The sequence below is a fragment of the Tupaia chinensis genome, unplaced genomic scaffold (genome assembly GCF_000334495.1).
Source record: "Tupaia chinensis unplaced genomic scaffold, TupChi_1.0 Scaffold000235_1, whole genome shotgun sequence".
In the NCBI taxonomy this organism is placed as follows: domain Eukaryota; kingdom Metazoa; phylum Chordata; class Mammalia; order Scandentia; family Tupaiidae; genus Tupaia; species Tupaia belangeri.
Window position 1 is genome coordinate 642,170 of NW_006159713.1, and position 13,114 is coordinate 655,283.

Below are 13,114 nucleotides of genomic sequence, written 5' to 3' on the forward strand. Positions count from 1 at the left end.
TTTTCTGAGGTTATTTTTTTTCTTGCACGAATAGCCTTTTAATTCAATCACGAGTTCATTTTTCTCCCCATTGTTTTATCAACAACAACAAAATAAGGTACTAATACGGTGGCTTTAGAACCAGATAGACCGGATTGACTTTGGACTGTTTAACCTCTGAAAAGCTCAGTGTTTTTTTTTGTTTTGTTTTTGTTTTTGTTTTTTTGGGGGGGAGAGGTTTTAGATATTGGGCGCGTGCGCTTTCCAGAAAGAGAGAGAGCTAAAGCGCAAGATATCACCCCTCAGGGGGGATGGCCACGCCGCAATCCCTTTTCTTTCATTCTCCTCTCGGGATCTTGGGCATGCACGCACGCACACGCGCCCGGCGTGAGTTTTAAGCCACCGGGTCCGAGACGCGAACCGCGGGAGTCCAGCGACATAGCCATTACACTAACTGCTGGTCCCAGTTTTGTAATATGGAGATACGTGATATGTAATATGTAAGTGATACGTAGATATTTGTACCTACCTCATAGAGCTGTTCTGAAGGTTAAATTAGGCAGTTTGTGGCTCCTGGCATACACAACACTCGCGGACAGGACTTTAGACTTCCCTTGCTCCTCCTTAGGCATGTTTCCATTCATCCCTCAGTGCTTCCCTGTGGTCAGGCAAAGAGAAGTGCTCGTTTTTTTTTTTTTTTTTTTTTTTTGGTGGGGGAAGGGCCTAGTACCTCCAAACAGGCTCTTATTTTACCCTCGGGATAATGCTGTAAATTAGATAGAACAACCATTATCTCCATACAGTGAGGTATTTCAACTTGTTAAAGTTGAATCTTACGCAGCGCACATAGTGTTATTAAGCAAGTGACACATAAAACTAAACCTAGTGTTTATTTTTGAAAACGTGTTTGATTACTGATTTTTTTTTTTTTAAGATTACTGAGACTTTAGTCATGACTTTTTAGCCCAGTTTACACAGTAAATGAGCGGATTTTTATTCATTTATCAAATATCTCTGGATCACCTATTACTTGCCACACACTGTTCTAGGTACAGGAAATAGAGCAGTGAACAAAACCTAACAATCCCTCCTGCCCTTGTGATGGTTGTAGTCAGGTATGCTGTAAGATAATGTGGAATGTCAGTTTCATGAATGTGTTCAATAGAAAATGAAAGTTTTATATGTGTGTATATGTGTGTGTGTGTGTGTGTGTGTGTATGTATGTATAGTTATTTAATTTGGTATAGGACACACATGCTTGACAGAGAGAAAGAGAGAAAGAATAAAAAGGGAACGCACCCTCCTCCCCTCCCCTGCCAGGGGAATGACCATGCTGCAGTCCTTTCTCCATTTTCCTCTCAGGATTCTGGGCACACATGAACACATACCTGGTGTGTTTTTCAAGCTGCTGGGTCCAGGACTGAACCATACAGTCAGCCATGTAGAATCCAGTGCCTTAACCAAAATACTCCCTGGCTGGCCTATAGTCATATTTAATATAAAATGCCAGTTATAGAGGTTTGTCTTTTGATTTCTTGTATTTTCTGTGCTTTAATCTTGTACTTCCTTTAGTTACCACAATCCTCAGTTTAGAGTGTTAAGTAATTTGCTCCAGATGTTATAGCTAATATATGACAGAGCCAGAATTGGAAATCAATTCGACTTGACTCTGTAGTTATAGATATGAGTTGTTAATTTTGAGTATGACTATTTTATAGTATTATGGCCTTTTTAATCAAATGTTTCTTAGACTAAAGATAAACCAGGCATAAAGTCTGTTCTTCTGGACTGTGGTCTATTGGGTGTAGATGACTTATCCATTCACTCTGTCTGTTGAGCCCTATAAAATACTCATACATGAGACTATTTTTTTTCTTCTTCTTTGTAAAAATTTATTTACTTATTCAGTTAGTTAGTTGATTAGTTTTGCTATGGGGTGTGTGCACCCACCAGAGAGAGAGACCGAGGGGGGAAAATGAGAAATCACCTCCCAAAGAGCATGGCCACACCACAATCCCTTCTCCATTCTCCTCTCAGGATTTTGGGCTTGTATGCAGACATGCCCGGCATGATTTTCAAGGTGCTGGGTCCTGGGCACGAACCATGAAGTCAGCCATTTAGGATGCAACCGCTTTAACCTGCACAATACCTGCTGGCCCTTTTTTATTCTTTTTAGAAATGATATAGTAGTGAATTTTCTAGAACCCAGACAGATTTTAGATTAATCTTCCTTGAACTCTTTATTAAAACACTAGATGATACTGTGTCTAAGTTACCATTATCCTTGCTGACAGTACCCCCATGTAATAGAGGAACTCAGTCGTTTTAAGACTAAGTTTACATTGAGATCTTGTAAATCAAGAATATTAAACCATTTTCCAGAGATGCATTTAATACACAAATCTTTGTTGTTTCTTAAATAGGAAAATCTATGCTATAATAATCATAACTGGTTTTTTTAACTAGTGTATGTATAAATGTGAAAAATGGTGGCGAGCAATTGCTGTGTGGCCATCCTCCCCGGGGGGGATACTTTTCCACATCCTCTCTATCTTTTGTATCTCTCTGGCAAGTGCACACAACCTGTGGCAAATTGAAAATATAAGATTAGTGACTGAATGTACATTCAAGCTTATTTTTGAATTTCTTCCACCTTTCTGGATTGTTTTAAAAAGAATTACTTTATTTATTTATTCATTTATTTCATTTTAATTTGACCAGAGAGGGACAGGAGAGAGAGTGAAAAAGCAAGCCGCCAGATCCAGGACTTGAACCATGACGGGTCATGTGGGAGTCCAGCACCCTTAACCACCACACCACCTGCTAGCTCACCTTTCTTGATTTTTGAGCTAGATTACAAACTGTATATAAACAATAGTGTTGTTCCACGTACTATGGCTGTGTAACAGTTATCCTAAAACTTAAGAGGCATGAAACAGTTGTTGTCTCAGAGATGCTGTGAGTTAAGAATCCACACTGGGCACAGTGAGGATGTCCTGTTTCTGCTTCAGAATGATTGGACCCTCACCCGGATGACTCGATCAGCTAGGGAATGGCACAGCTGGAGCTCCTTTCTGTCTCTCTCTCTCTGTAACTGACCACTCCATGTGGTCTCTCAGCCTCATGATTGGGGTAAATAGAATTCACACATGTTGGTTCAAGACTCCTTAGGAGAGCCAATCAGAATCTATATTGCCTTTCATGATCTTCGAAAATACATAGTATCACTTCTCTTATGCTCCTGTTGTGACAGTAAGTCAGTGCAAAGGAATACAGACCCCTGCTCAGGTTCAAGGTGAAGGAACACAAACGCCATGCTCTCACTGGAAAAATATCAGTGTCACATAAGAACACCTGGGATAGGCATCATTAGAAAAATACAGTTTCCCACAAATATATATATATATATATATATATATCACTTTCAGGGACCAGCAGTTAGCGTAATGGCCATGTTGCTGGACCCCCACTCGGTAGACCACGGTTTGAGTCCTGGACCCAGTGGCTTAAACTCACACTGGGCATGAGTACGTGTGTGCTCAAGATCCCAAGAGGAGAATGGAGGAGAAGGGACTGCTGTGTGGCCATCCCCCCTGGGGGGGTGATTTCTTGCTTTCTGTCTCTCTTTCTAGTGAGCACACACACCCTATCACAAAAACCTCTAAGAAAAAAAAAACTTTTGATTTAAACACAAATTTTTTATATTGAAATTAACGTAGCTCATTAGTGCAAATTTGATTTTCTTTTATTTTACAGGGAAATGATCTCCATTGGTTAGCATGTGCCTTATATGTGGCTTGCAGAAAATCTGTCCCAACTGTGAGCAAAGGGACAGTTGAAGGAAACTACGTATCTTTAACAAGAATCCTGCGATGTTCAGAGCAGAGGTAACTATGTTAGAGTTAGAAAAGTAGAATGTGGCTAATGTAAAAGCTCATAAATCATAGTGATAGTAAGAATTCTTTCTGTTCAGTATATTCTAAGCATGTGTACCTGTGATGTGCTGAATTTAGAAGAGAGATCATGGTTTTCCTTTCACATCAAAGTTAGTATCCATTTTATTTTTTTGGCAAAACAGTTTAAATTTTAATGTATTAAGCACTTGTATGGAACAGTTTACTTTTAAAGGTTATGATTCATTCTGTACTATTGGAAGAAATCAGAATAGGGATATTGAGAACATTTATGAAATATTGTAGGTTAAAAAACATCAATGAAATATTAATTAGATGATACTATACTTAGAATTATATGTTCAGGACTTATATCCATTGGAATATGTAAGTAACTGTTTCCTGTCTGGGGAATAAGTGGTACTATTATAATCAACTATAGAAATGGTCAAGTAATATTTAAAAGAAGCAGCAGAAATTGCCTTACTTGTCATGTTAATTGGATTGGTTACATTTATTTGTGCCTTCTGGTTGAACTTTCTCTCTCTCTTTTTTTTTTTTTTTTTTTTTGTTAAATTTGCCAGAGGTCAGCATGCACTCACCAGGTGGGGGTGAGGAGGAGTACCCCCCCAATAGGGTGTGATCACAACCCAGTCCCTTCTCAATTTCTCTACACTGTCAGGATTTGGGGCATGGATGCATATGTCACCAGTATGTTTTCAAGTTGCTGGGTCTGGGCAGTATGTAGAAACAGTGGAGAAGGGATTTTGACATGACCATTTCCCATAGGAGGTGCTGTTTCCCTTTCCCTCTCTCAGTGTCTCTCTGTTGAGCACTTGTACCCTCTGGAAAAATTTTCAAAAAAAATCCAGCAAGTGATGTGGTGACTAAGGCACTAGATCCCACATGGCTGACTCTGCAGTTCGCATCCCAGATCCAGTGGCTTGAAAAACACACTGGGCATGTGTGTGTCAAAATCCTAAGAAGAAAATGGAAGAAAAGGATCATTGCTTGGCCATCCCCATTCAGGGGTGATTTCTTACTTTCCTTCTCACTCTGTCTCTCTTTGTCTCTCTCTCTGGCAAGTACATGTGCACTATAACAAATATCTAATAAAAATAAAATAAAATAAAAAATGAATGAGGATGACCTGTAGCCTAGTCATTAAATGAGCTGGATCCCACAGATCTGACTTGGGTTTGAATCCTGACTGGTAGCTTGAAGAACACACTGGGCATATGTGTGTGCATGCCCCAAATCCAGACAGAATGGAGAGATGGAGGAGAGTGAATTGCAACAGAACCACACACTACTGGGGGGTGCTTTCTTCTCTCTCTCTCTCTCCCTCTCTCATTTTGTCTCTGGTGAGGGCATATACTCTCTGGCAATTAAAAAAATGAGTGAAGTAAATCGTATCAATAGTAAAGAGTCTCAGAAACATTGAGTGAAAAAGCAAGTTGTAGAACTACTTATTGCAATACCTTTTATATAAATGTAAAAACACACATGTAAAAAAAAGTATATATTGTTTATGGATACATATGTATGTGTCGTAAGTAAGAAAACATAATGGGAGTCAGGCCAACTTCAGAATGGTGGTTATCATTGGGGAAGAAGCTAGAGGGCTTAGATTAGGGAGGAGTACAATGGGAATCTGGGCTGTTTCTGTAGTGTTTTTAGTTAAAAAACAAAAATTAAAGCAGTGTTAACCAGTGGCTAGATCCCACATGGCTGACTGTGTGGTTTGAGTCCTGGACCTTGCAGCTTGAAAACACACTAGGCTTGTAAATGTGTGTGCCCAAAATCCTAGGAAAAGAATGGAAGAGAAGAGATTGTGGCATGGCCATTCTTTCTAAGGTGTATTTTTTCACTTTTCCTTTCTCTTGCCAACTCTTGGTCTCTCTCTGGCAAGTGTGCATGCCCAGTAGCAAAAACTAAAAAAAAAAAAAAAAAAAAAAAAAGTAAAAAAATAACTCAAGCAGATATGGCAAAATGTATTCAATATGTTAATATTTGCTAAAGTTGCCAGTTGGTTTAATGAGTGAGGGCTTGAATATCACCATGTGTGCATGTGTTCCAAAAATTCCAAGAGGAGAAGGGATTTCTATGTGGCCATACTCCTTGGTGGGGGTGATTTCTCACATTCTCTTTCTCTCTGTCTGACTCTCGTTGGGGTGAGTGCAGGCGCCCTATGGCAAAAAAACAAAAACAAACCCCAAAACCTAAAAAAAATTTGTTTATGTTACCCTCGTTAATTTTGTTTTGTATTTAAACATATTTCATAATTGAAAAAAAAACCCTCCAGTAATCTTTAAGAACAAAGGAGATCAAGAGGATGAAAGAAATTAACCAATTTTTTTAGAAGAATTATTTTATTTATTATTTTATTTTTTTAATTCAGCCAGAGAGAAACAAAGTGAGAAAGCAAGCCTCCAGGTCTGGGACTCACACCATGGTCAGCTATGTGGGAATCCCATGCCTTAACCACCACACAACCTGCCAGCCCCGAGTTAATCAATTTGTAAGAGACTAAGCTAATCAAAAACATGAGTTGTGGTTTTATTGTCTACAAGTAATATAATTTAATGAGATAATTTTTATTTTCTTTTCATTGCTTACATTTGTGTACTTTATGTTAATTATGGAAATATTTTTTATCTTTAATGTCAGCTTAATTGAATTTTTTAACAAGATGAAGAAATGGGAAGATATGGCTAATCTACCCCCACATTTCAGAGAGCGTACTGAGAGATTAGAAAGAAACTTCACTGTTTCTGCTGTAATTTTTAAGAAATATGAACCAATTTTTCAGGACATTTTTAAATATCCTCAGGAGGAGCAACCTCGTCAACAAAGAGGAAGAAAACAACGGTATGTTTCCTTTTTTTCTTTTAGTTGATAAAGTAATAATTGTATATTTTTATGGGGTATAATGTGATGTGGATTTTTTGTTTGTTTTGTTTAAAAGTTTATTATTTTTCTTTTTCTATAAGCAAGAGAGACAGACAGCACCCTTGTCAGGATCTTGACAGCACGACCCATCCTGAGCCTCAGCTAGCCTGGATCATGGGAACATGCTTGGGCACACACATGCCCAGCATACCAGAGAAGTCTCTAGACTTGAATCAGGAGCCTCACTATGTGTGGGGTTGCCCCACAGAGGGTTGCATTTACCACTACACCACCCGCAACCTCTTTTCTTTAGGAGAGGGAGGGAGAGATTGTGCAGAGAGAAAGAAAGCATGGGAGGGAAAGAAAGAAATAGATATTCTTGACAGGGTCTCCCCATGTCACTCACTGTTCTGTCTCAGCCTCCTAGTCAGCTAAGAATATCGGCTGGGCTACTCTGCCTGGCCTTGGCCCAATGTATGTTTACTATGTGGAATATTTAAATTGAGCTAATTAACAAATCAGTCACCTCACATATTATTGTTTTGTGATGAAAACATTTAAAATCAACTCTTTTTGCACTTTGGAAATATGCGTTGTATCATTATTTATGATGGTCACTATTCTGTGCAATAGATTATTAAAGCTTTTTCCTCCTGTTTAACCAAAACTTTGTACGTTTTGGACAACATGTCCCCTTTTTCCAACCACCCTGTTTCTCTAGCCTTGGATAACCATTATTGTACTCCCAACTTTTATGAATTCAACTTTATTAGTTACCATATAGTAAGTGAATTTTTCTGATACTTGTTTTTCTATGTCTGGCTTATTTTCACTTAGCATAAAGTCTTCCAGATTCATCCATGTTTTTACAAATGACAGGATCTCACCTATTTTAAAGGGTGAATAGTATTCCATTTTGTATATATATATATATTACATTTTCTTACCATTTACTGATGATGGACACCTAGGTTGCTAGTATTGTGTATAATACTGCAGTCAACATGTGTACGCAGACATCTCTCAACAGTATGTTTTTATATTTGATAGTTGGGAATACACATTTGATTGTGCTATACGGTTTTGAATCCTCAGTTTATTTTGGTAGGCTTAAAAAACACAATTTAAAAATAATCTTTTGGGGACCAGCAATTAGTGTAGTGGCTATGTCGCTGAACTCCCATGTAGTCGACTGCGGTTTGAGTCCTGGACCTGGTGGCTTAAACTCATGCTGGGCGTGTGAATGTGTGCCCAAGATCCTGAGAGGAGAATGGAGGAGAAGGGATTGTGGTATGACCATCCCCCCTAAGGGGTGATTTCTTGTTTTCTGTCTCTGTCTGTCTGTCTGACAAGCACACACCCTAAAGCCAAAACCTCTCCAAAAAAGAAAAAATAATAATACAATAATCTTTTTCCCTAATAGTTTTGTCTTAGTAATAATTTTTTTGTGTTTCATTGTGTGTTAGCCCTGAAGAGTCTGGCCTCTTTCAGATTGCAAATGTATGGAATCTTCACGTATATGAACTTCCCCTTTTCACTGAAGCAATCAGAAATGTAGACTGCACAAGTCAGACTTTAGGGATTTTGATTTTCACCAATCACCCTGGGTATAGAATTTTACTACTGTATTTTCTATTATCGGCTATATATACCATTTCTATTATTTGACTTGCATGTAAAACTGAATAATAAGTAGTCTTCCTGATGGCTTCTCTAGATACTTTGATATTTATAACCAATCAAGAGTAGATAAACTGGATTGAAGGAGGATAGAGAAACTTAAACATGTATTTGTGCTTTCTGGTTAGATCTGCAAACTCTGGCTTAGCGTTTTCTTTTTTTTTTCTTGGAGACGTTTTTGCTATAGGGCGCATGCACTCGCCAGACAGACAGAGAGAGACATAGAGACAGAAAGCGAGAAATCACCCCCTGGGGGGATGGTCACGCCGCAGTCCCTTCTCCTCTATTCTCCTCTCAGGATCTTGGGCACACACGCACATGCGCCCGGCATGAGTTTTAAGCCACCAGGTCCGGGACGTGAACTGTGGTTGACTACGTGGGAGTCCAGCGACATAGCCATTACGCTAACTGCTGGTTCCCTGGCTTAGCGTTTTCTGTCTTTCCTGATAGATAAGGGCAGTTATGAGATACAAAGTCTTCTTTATCAGGAAAGTTTTTTCATAAAATAGAAAATGAAAAACTAGAAAAGTGTTGACAAGAAAAGTGGGTTGAAAGAACTTACATTGTTTGGCTAGAATGAATAATGTTTGTGTCTCTTTAAATATATGAAAGTTTTCCCAGATTGTGATGGATGTTTACCATAAGGGTAAATTTAAAAAAAATAAAATTACTTACATTTTTATATTGTTGACACTACTGATGTGAAAGCAGCTGACCTAGCTTGCTTGCAATTTGGGGGAATTGACTATTTACAATGAAGTATTCCAAAGTTTGTATAGAAGCTTTCTTGAGTTCGAATGAGGCCAATATGATCGTTATAGCAAAATATTACACCTCTATTTGCAGATTACATGATTATATACATAGAAAATCCAAAATAACAATAATAATAATCAAGAAAACCCTCCTGAAAGTGACAAATGAATCCAGTAAAGTAGCAGGATACAAAATCAACATACAAAAATCTATAGCATTTCTATATACCCACAATGAACAGATAGAGGTAGAATTTAAGAAAGCAATCTCATTTACAATAGTCACAACAAAAATAAGATACCTAGGAATAAACCTAACCAAAGAAGTCAAAGACCTCCATAAGGAAAACTATAAAAACTAAAAACAGAAATTGAAAATAATACAAAAAAGACATCCGATGTTTCTGGTTTGGAAGAATTATCATCATCAAAATGTCAAGTATACCTAAATTAATTTACAAATGTTGTACATTCCTAATCAGATTACCAGAGAGTCTTCAAAGAAATAGAAAAAAAAATAATAAAAATTTTCTGGAATAATAAAAGAAACCATACTACCAAAGCAATGTGATACAGAAAGAATAAAGTAGGAGGCATCTCACTCCCTGGCTCCCAAATATATTACAAAATGGTGATAATCAAAACAGCATAGGAATTGGCACTAAACAGGCATTAGTCCAATGGAACAGAATAGAGAACACAGAAATAAACCCCAAAAATAAGCCAACTGATTTTTGACAAAAGGCACAAGACAGTCCAGTAGGGAAAAGATAATCTCTTTAGCAAATGGTGCTGGGAAACCTAGATCCGCCTGCAGGAAAATGAAACTGGACCCCTAACTCGCAGCATGAACAAAAATAAACTAAAAATGGATCACATATAGGGGGCCAACAGGTGGTGTGATGGTTAAGGTGTGATTTGGGGGAATTGACTGTTTTAAATGAAGTAAATACTCCCACATGACCAACTATGGTTCGAGTCCTGGAGCTGGTGGCTTGCTTTCTCACTTTCCCTCTCTCTCTCTCTCTCTCTCTCTCTGGTCAAATTAAAATAAATGAATAAATAAATAAAATTAAATAAATAATTCTTTAAAAAATGGATCAAATATCTAAACATAAAACCTCAAACTATAAAACTAGTGGTGGAAAACATAGGAGGAAACTCTTGGAGACATTGGAGTAGACAAAGACTTCTTAAGACCCCCAAAGCACAGGTAATAATCCCAAAAATAGACAAGTGGGATTATAGGTTAAAAAGCTTCTGCACAGCAAAAGAACATAATTAGAGTGAAGAGTCAACCCTTGGAATGGAAGAATATATTTGCAAACTATGCCTCAGATAAGAAAATTCTGACTAGGTTATAAAGGGAACTCAGGCAGTTTACCTGCAAACAAATAATCCAATTAAAAGATGGGCAAATGAGCTGAACAGAATTGTTCAAGGAAGACATACGAACACCCAGAAAGCATATGAAAGAATGTTCAACATCCCTTATGCAAATTAAAACCACAGTGAAATGCCACCTAATCCCAGTCAGAATAGCTAAGATTAAAAAAAAAAATGAAGAATGATAAATGATGGTGACACTGTAGTGAAAAGGGAACTCTCTTACATTGTTGGTGGGAATGTAAATTATTGCAGCCCCTGTGATGAACAATATGGAGGTTCCTTAAAATGCTGCAATTAGAACTACCCTGTGATCCAGCAATTCCATTCCTGGGTATTCACCCAAAGGATAGGAATACAAATAGGCATTAAGAAAAACACTTGCACATCCATGTTTATTGCAGCATTATTCACAATTGCCAAGACATGGAATCAACCCAAATGTCCAAGGACAGATGAATGAATTGAAAAAGTGTGGCACATATACAGTATGGAATACTACTCAGCCATAAAAAATAACCAATGAGACCTTGGCATGTGATAGAAAGTGGATGAATATGGAAGATTTAATGCTGAATGAAGCAAGCCAGACTATGAGGCATTGTATGTCCCCACTTAATATACACTGAATGTATTCTATATACTGTGGTAGAAACTGAAAGATTATCAGGTATAAAACATGGAAAACAAATGTGGATATTAGAGACAGGGTGAGAAGAGAATAGCCAAGGGGTTTGGGTAAGAAGGAATCAAGGAAAAGAAAAGCAAAATATTAACAGACACAAAAATGGAAAACTGTCTGTATGTTAATATCTTTCACTGGACTAATATACAATGTATTCTGGGAAAATTCATTTTATGTGCTATTAAGTTGTGTTATTAAATATAAGAAAACAAAATCTTTCTTTGGAGTATATAGAAAATTATTTCAAGTTGACTAGTTTTGGTATTTAGTAGGGTATAAATACTACCTAAATAATATTATAAAATCACTTTATTTAAAAATTTTGTATTTATATTTGTGTACTTTTTATTAGTGCTTTTTGCTAATAGTAATCATAACGTATAGAACTTGCTAAGCATTTATTACAGGGTAGGGACTCTCCTAAGACTAAAAATGTATTATTTAAGCTAATTCTTAACTTAAATTTATGGTTTGATACTGTTATAGATGGTGAAAATAAACTCTTGAGAGATTATGTAATTTTGCCAAGGTCACACAATTAAGTGTGGAGCTGTTATTGAAACTCAAATGGTCTGATTGTAGAACTCACGTGGTTCACCACAACTCTGTACTGTATCTCACATACGCTATTCTTTGAAAGTTTTTCAGTAAGTATTTATTAAGCAGTTATCTATAGGAAGTATTTTGTTAAGTATTATGTAGGACAGAGATATTTTAAAAATAAATAAGTCCACAGTCTCTATTTAAAGTGTAGTCAGGGAAAAGAGGGATGTATAAAGATTCTAGTTTGTGCAGTGAAACACATGGAAGTTTCATAGATGCAACAAATAATAGAGACAGGATTTCCGAGGCAAAAATAAATCACTTTGCATGAGCTAGTCAGGTAAGGTTACATGGAATAAGCAGAAATAGCTCTTAAAAGATGGGTAGAATTTTGATAGGCGAATTTGGAGACATAGATAGATACTTCTGTGTCGAAATAATGAGCGTAGACAAAGATGCAAGAGAAAATATGGGAGAGAGTAGGTTAGTCAGGCTTTTTCTAGTGTTCTCAAGTTGTAGAGCCAGAATCCGGAATTGCTTAAGTGTTAAGATAAAGTATTTAAATTTATCTTGGTAGGCAATCAGAACTAGAAATAGTTTATCATGTGCCTATGGGAGGGAGACTACTTTTTAAAGCAGGCACTGACATTTAATCCTTGCCATGGACTGGCGAATCAAGTACAGTGTTACACCCATGTAGAATAATCTTTTGACAGATGGAGTGACTAAGACTCAGAGATAAGACCTGGAGGGTAAGTATAGCTAGCTAATGATAGTACTGGAACTAAACCTTATCTCCTGATCTTCTCCAGAGTATTTTGCTTTTCTCGGTACCTTGTTAAAATAAAACTGTTGGGATGTGGAGCTGCAGATGTCTTATCTAAATATTGGCAGAGTTTTCTATAGAAAAATCTAAGCTTAAAGTAGGTCTGAAACTCCTTTTATTACACAGCTTGGCAAAATTCAACTGGTACTTTTTTTTTTTTTTTGACCATAGGGCACTTGCACACACCAGAGAGAGGTAAAGTGAGAAATCATCCCCCCTAAGGGAGGATGGCCACACAGCAAACCCATCTCCTCCATTCTCCTCTTGGGATTTTGGGCGCACACATGCTTGTGCCTGGCATGATTTTCAAGCTGCTGGGTCCGGGACTTGAACTGTGGCTGGCCACGTGGGACTCTAGCACTTTAACCACCTGCTGGCCCCCAAATGGTACTATTTTTTAAAAAAATTAATTATTTATTTAATTCCATTTGTTTTTATGATTATTATTTTTCAACTTGACCAGATAGAGATAAAG

At 37.3% G+C, this 13,114-nt stretch overlaps 1 protein-coding gene across 1 annotated transcript in view; it reads left to right on the plus strand.

The window, feature by feature from the left end:
- The window catches only part of RBL2 (RB transcriptional corepressor like 2), a 67,429-nt gene that overhangs the window by 1,401 nt on the left and 52,914 nt on the right, over positions 1 to 13,114 (plus strand). The window contains 2 exon segments of the mRNA XM_006148377.3: positions 3,736 to 3,866; positions 6,543 to 6,743. Coding sequence (XP_006148439.1) covers positions 3,736 to 3,866; positions 6,543 to 6,743 — 332 coding nt within the window.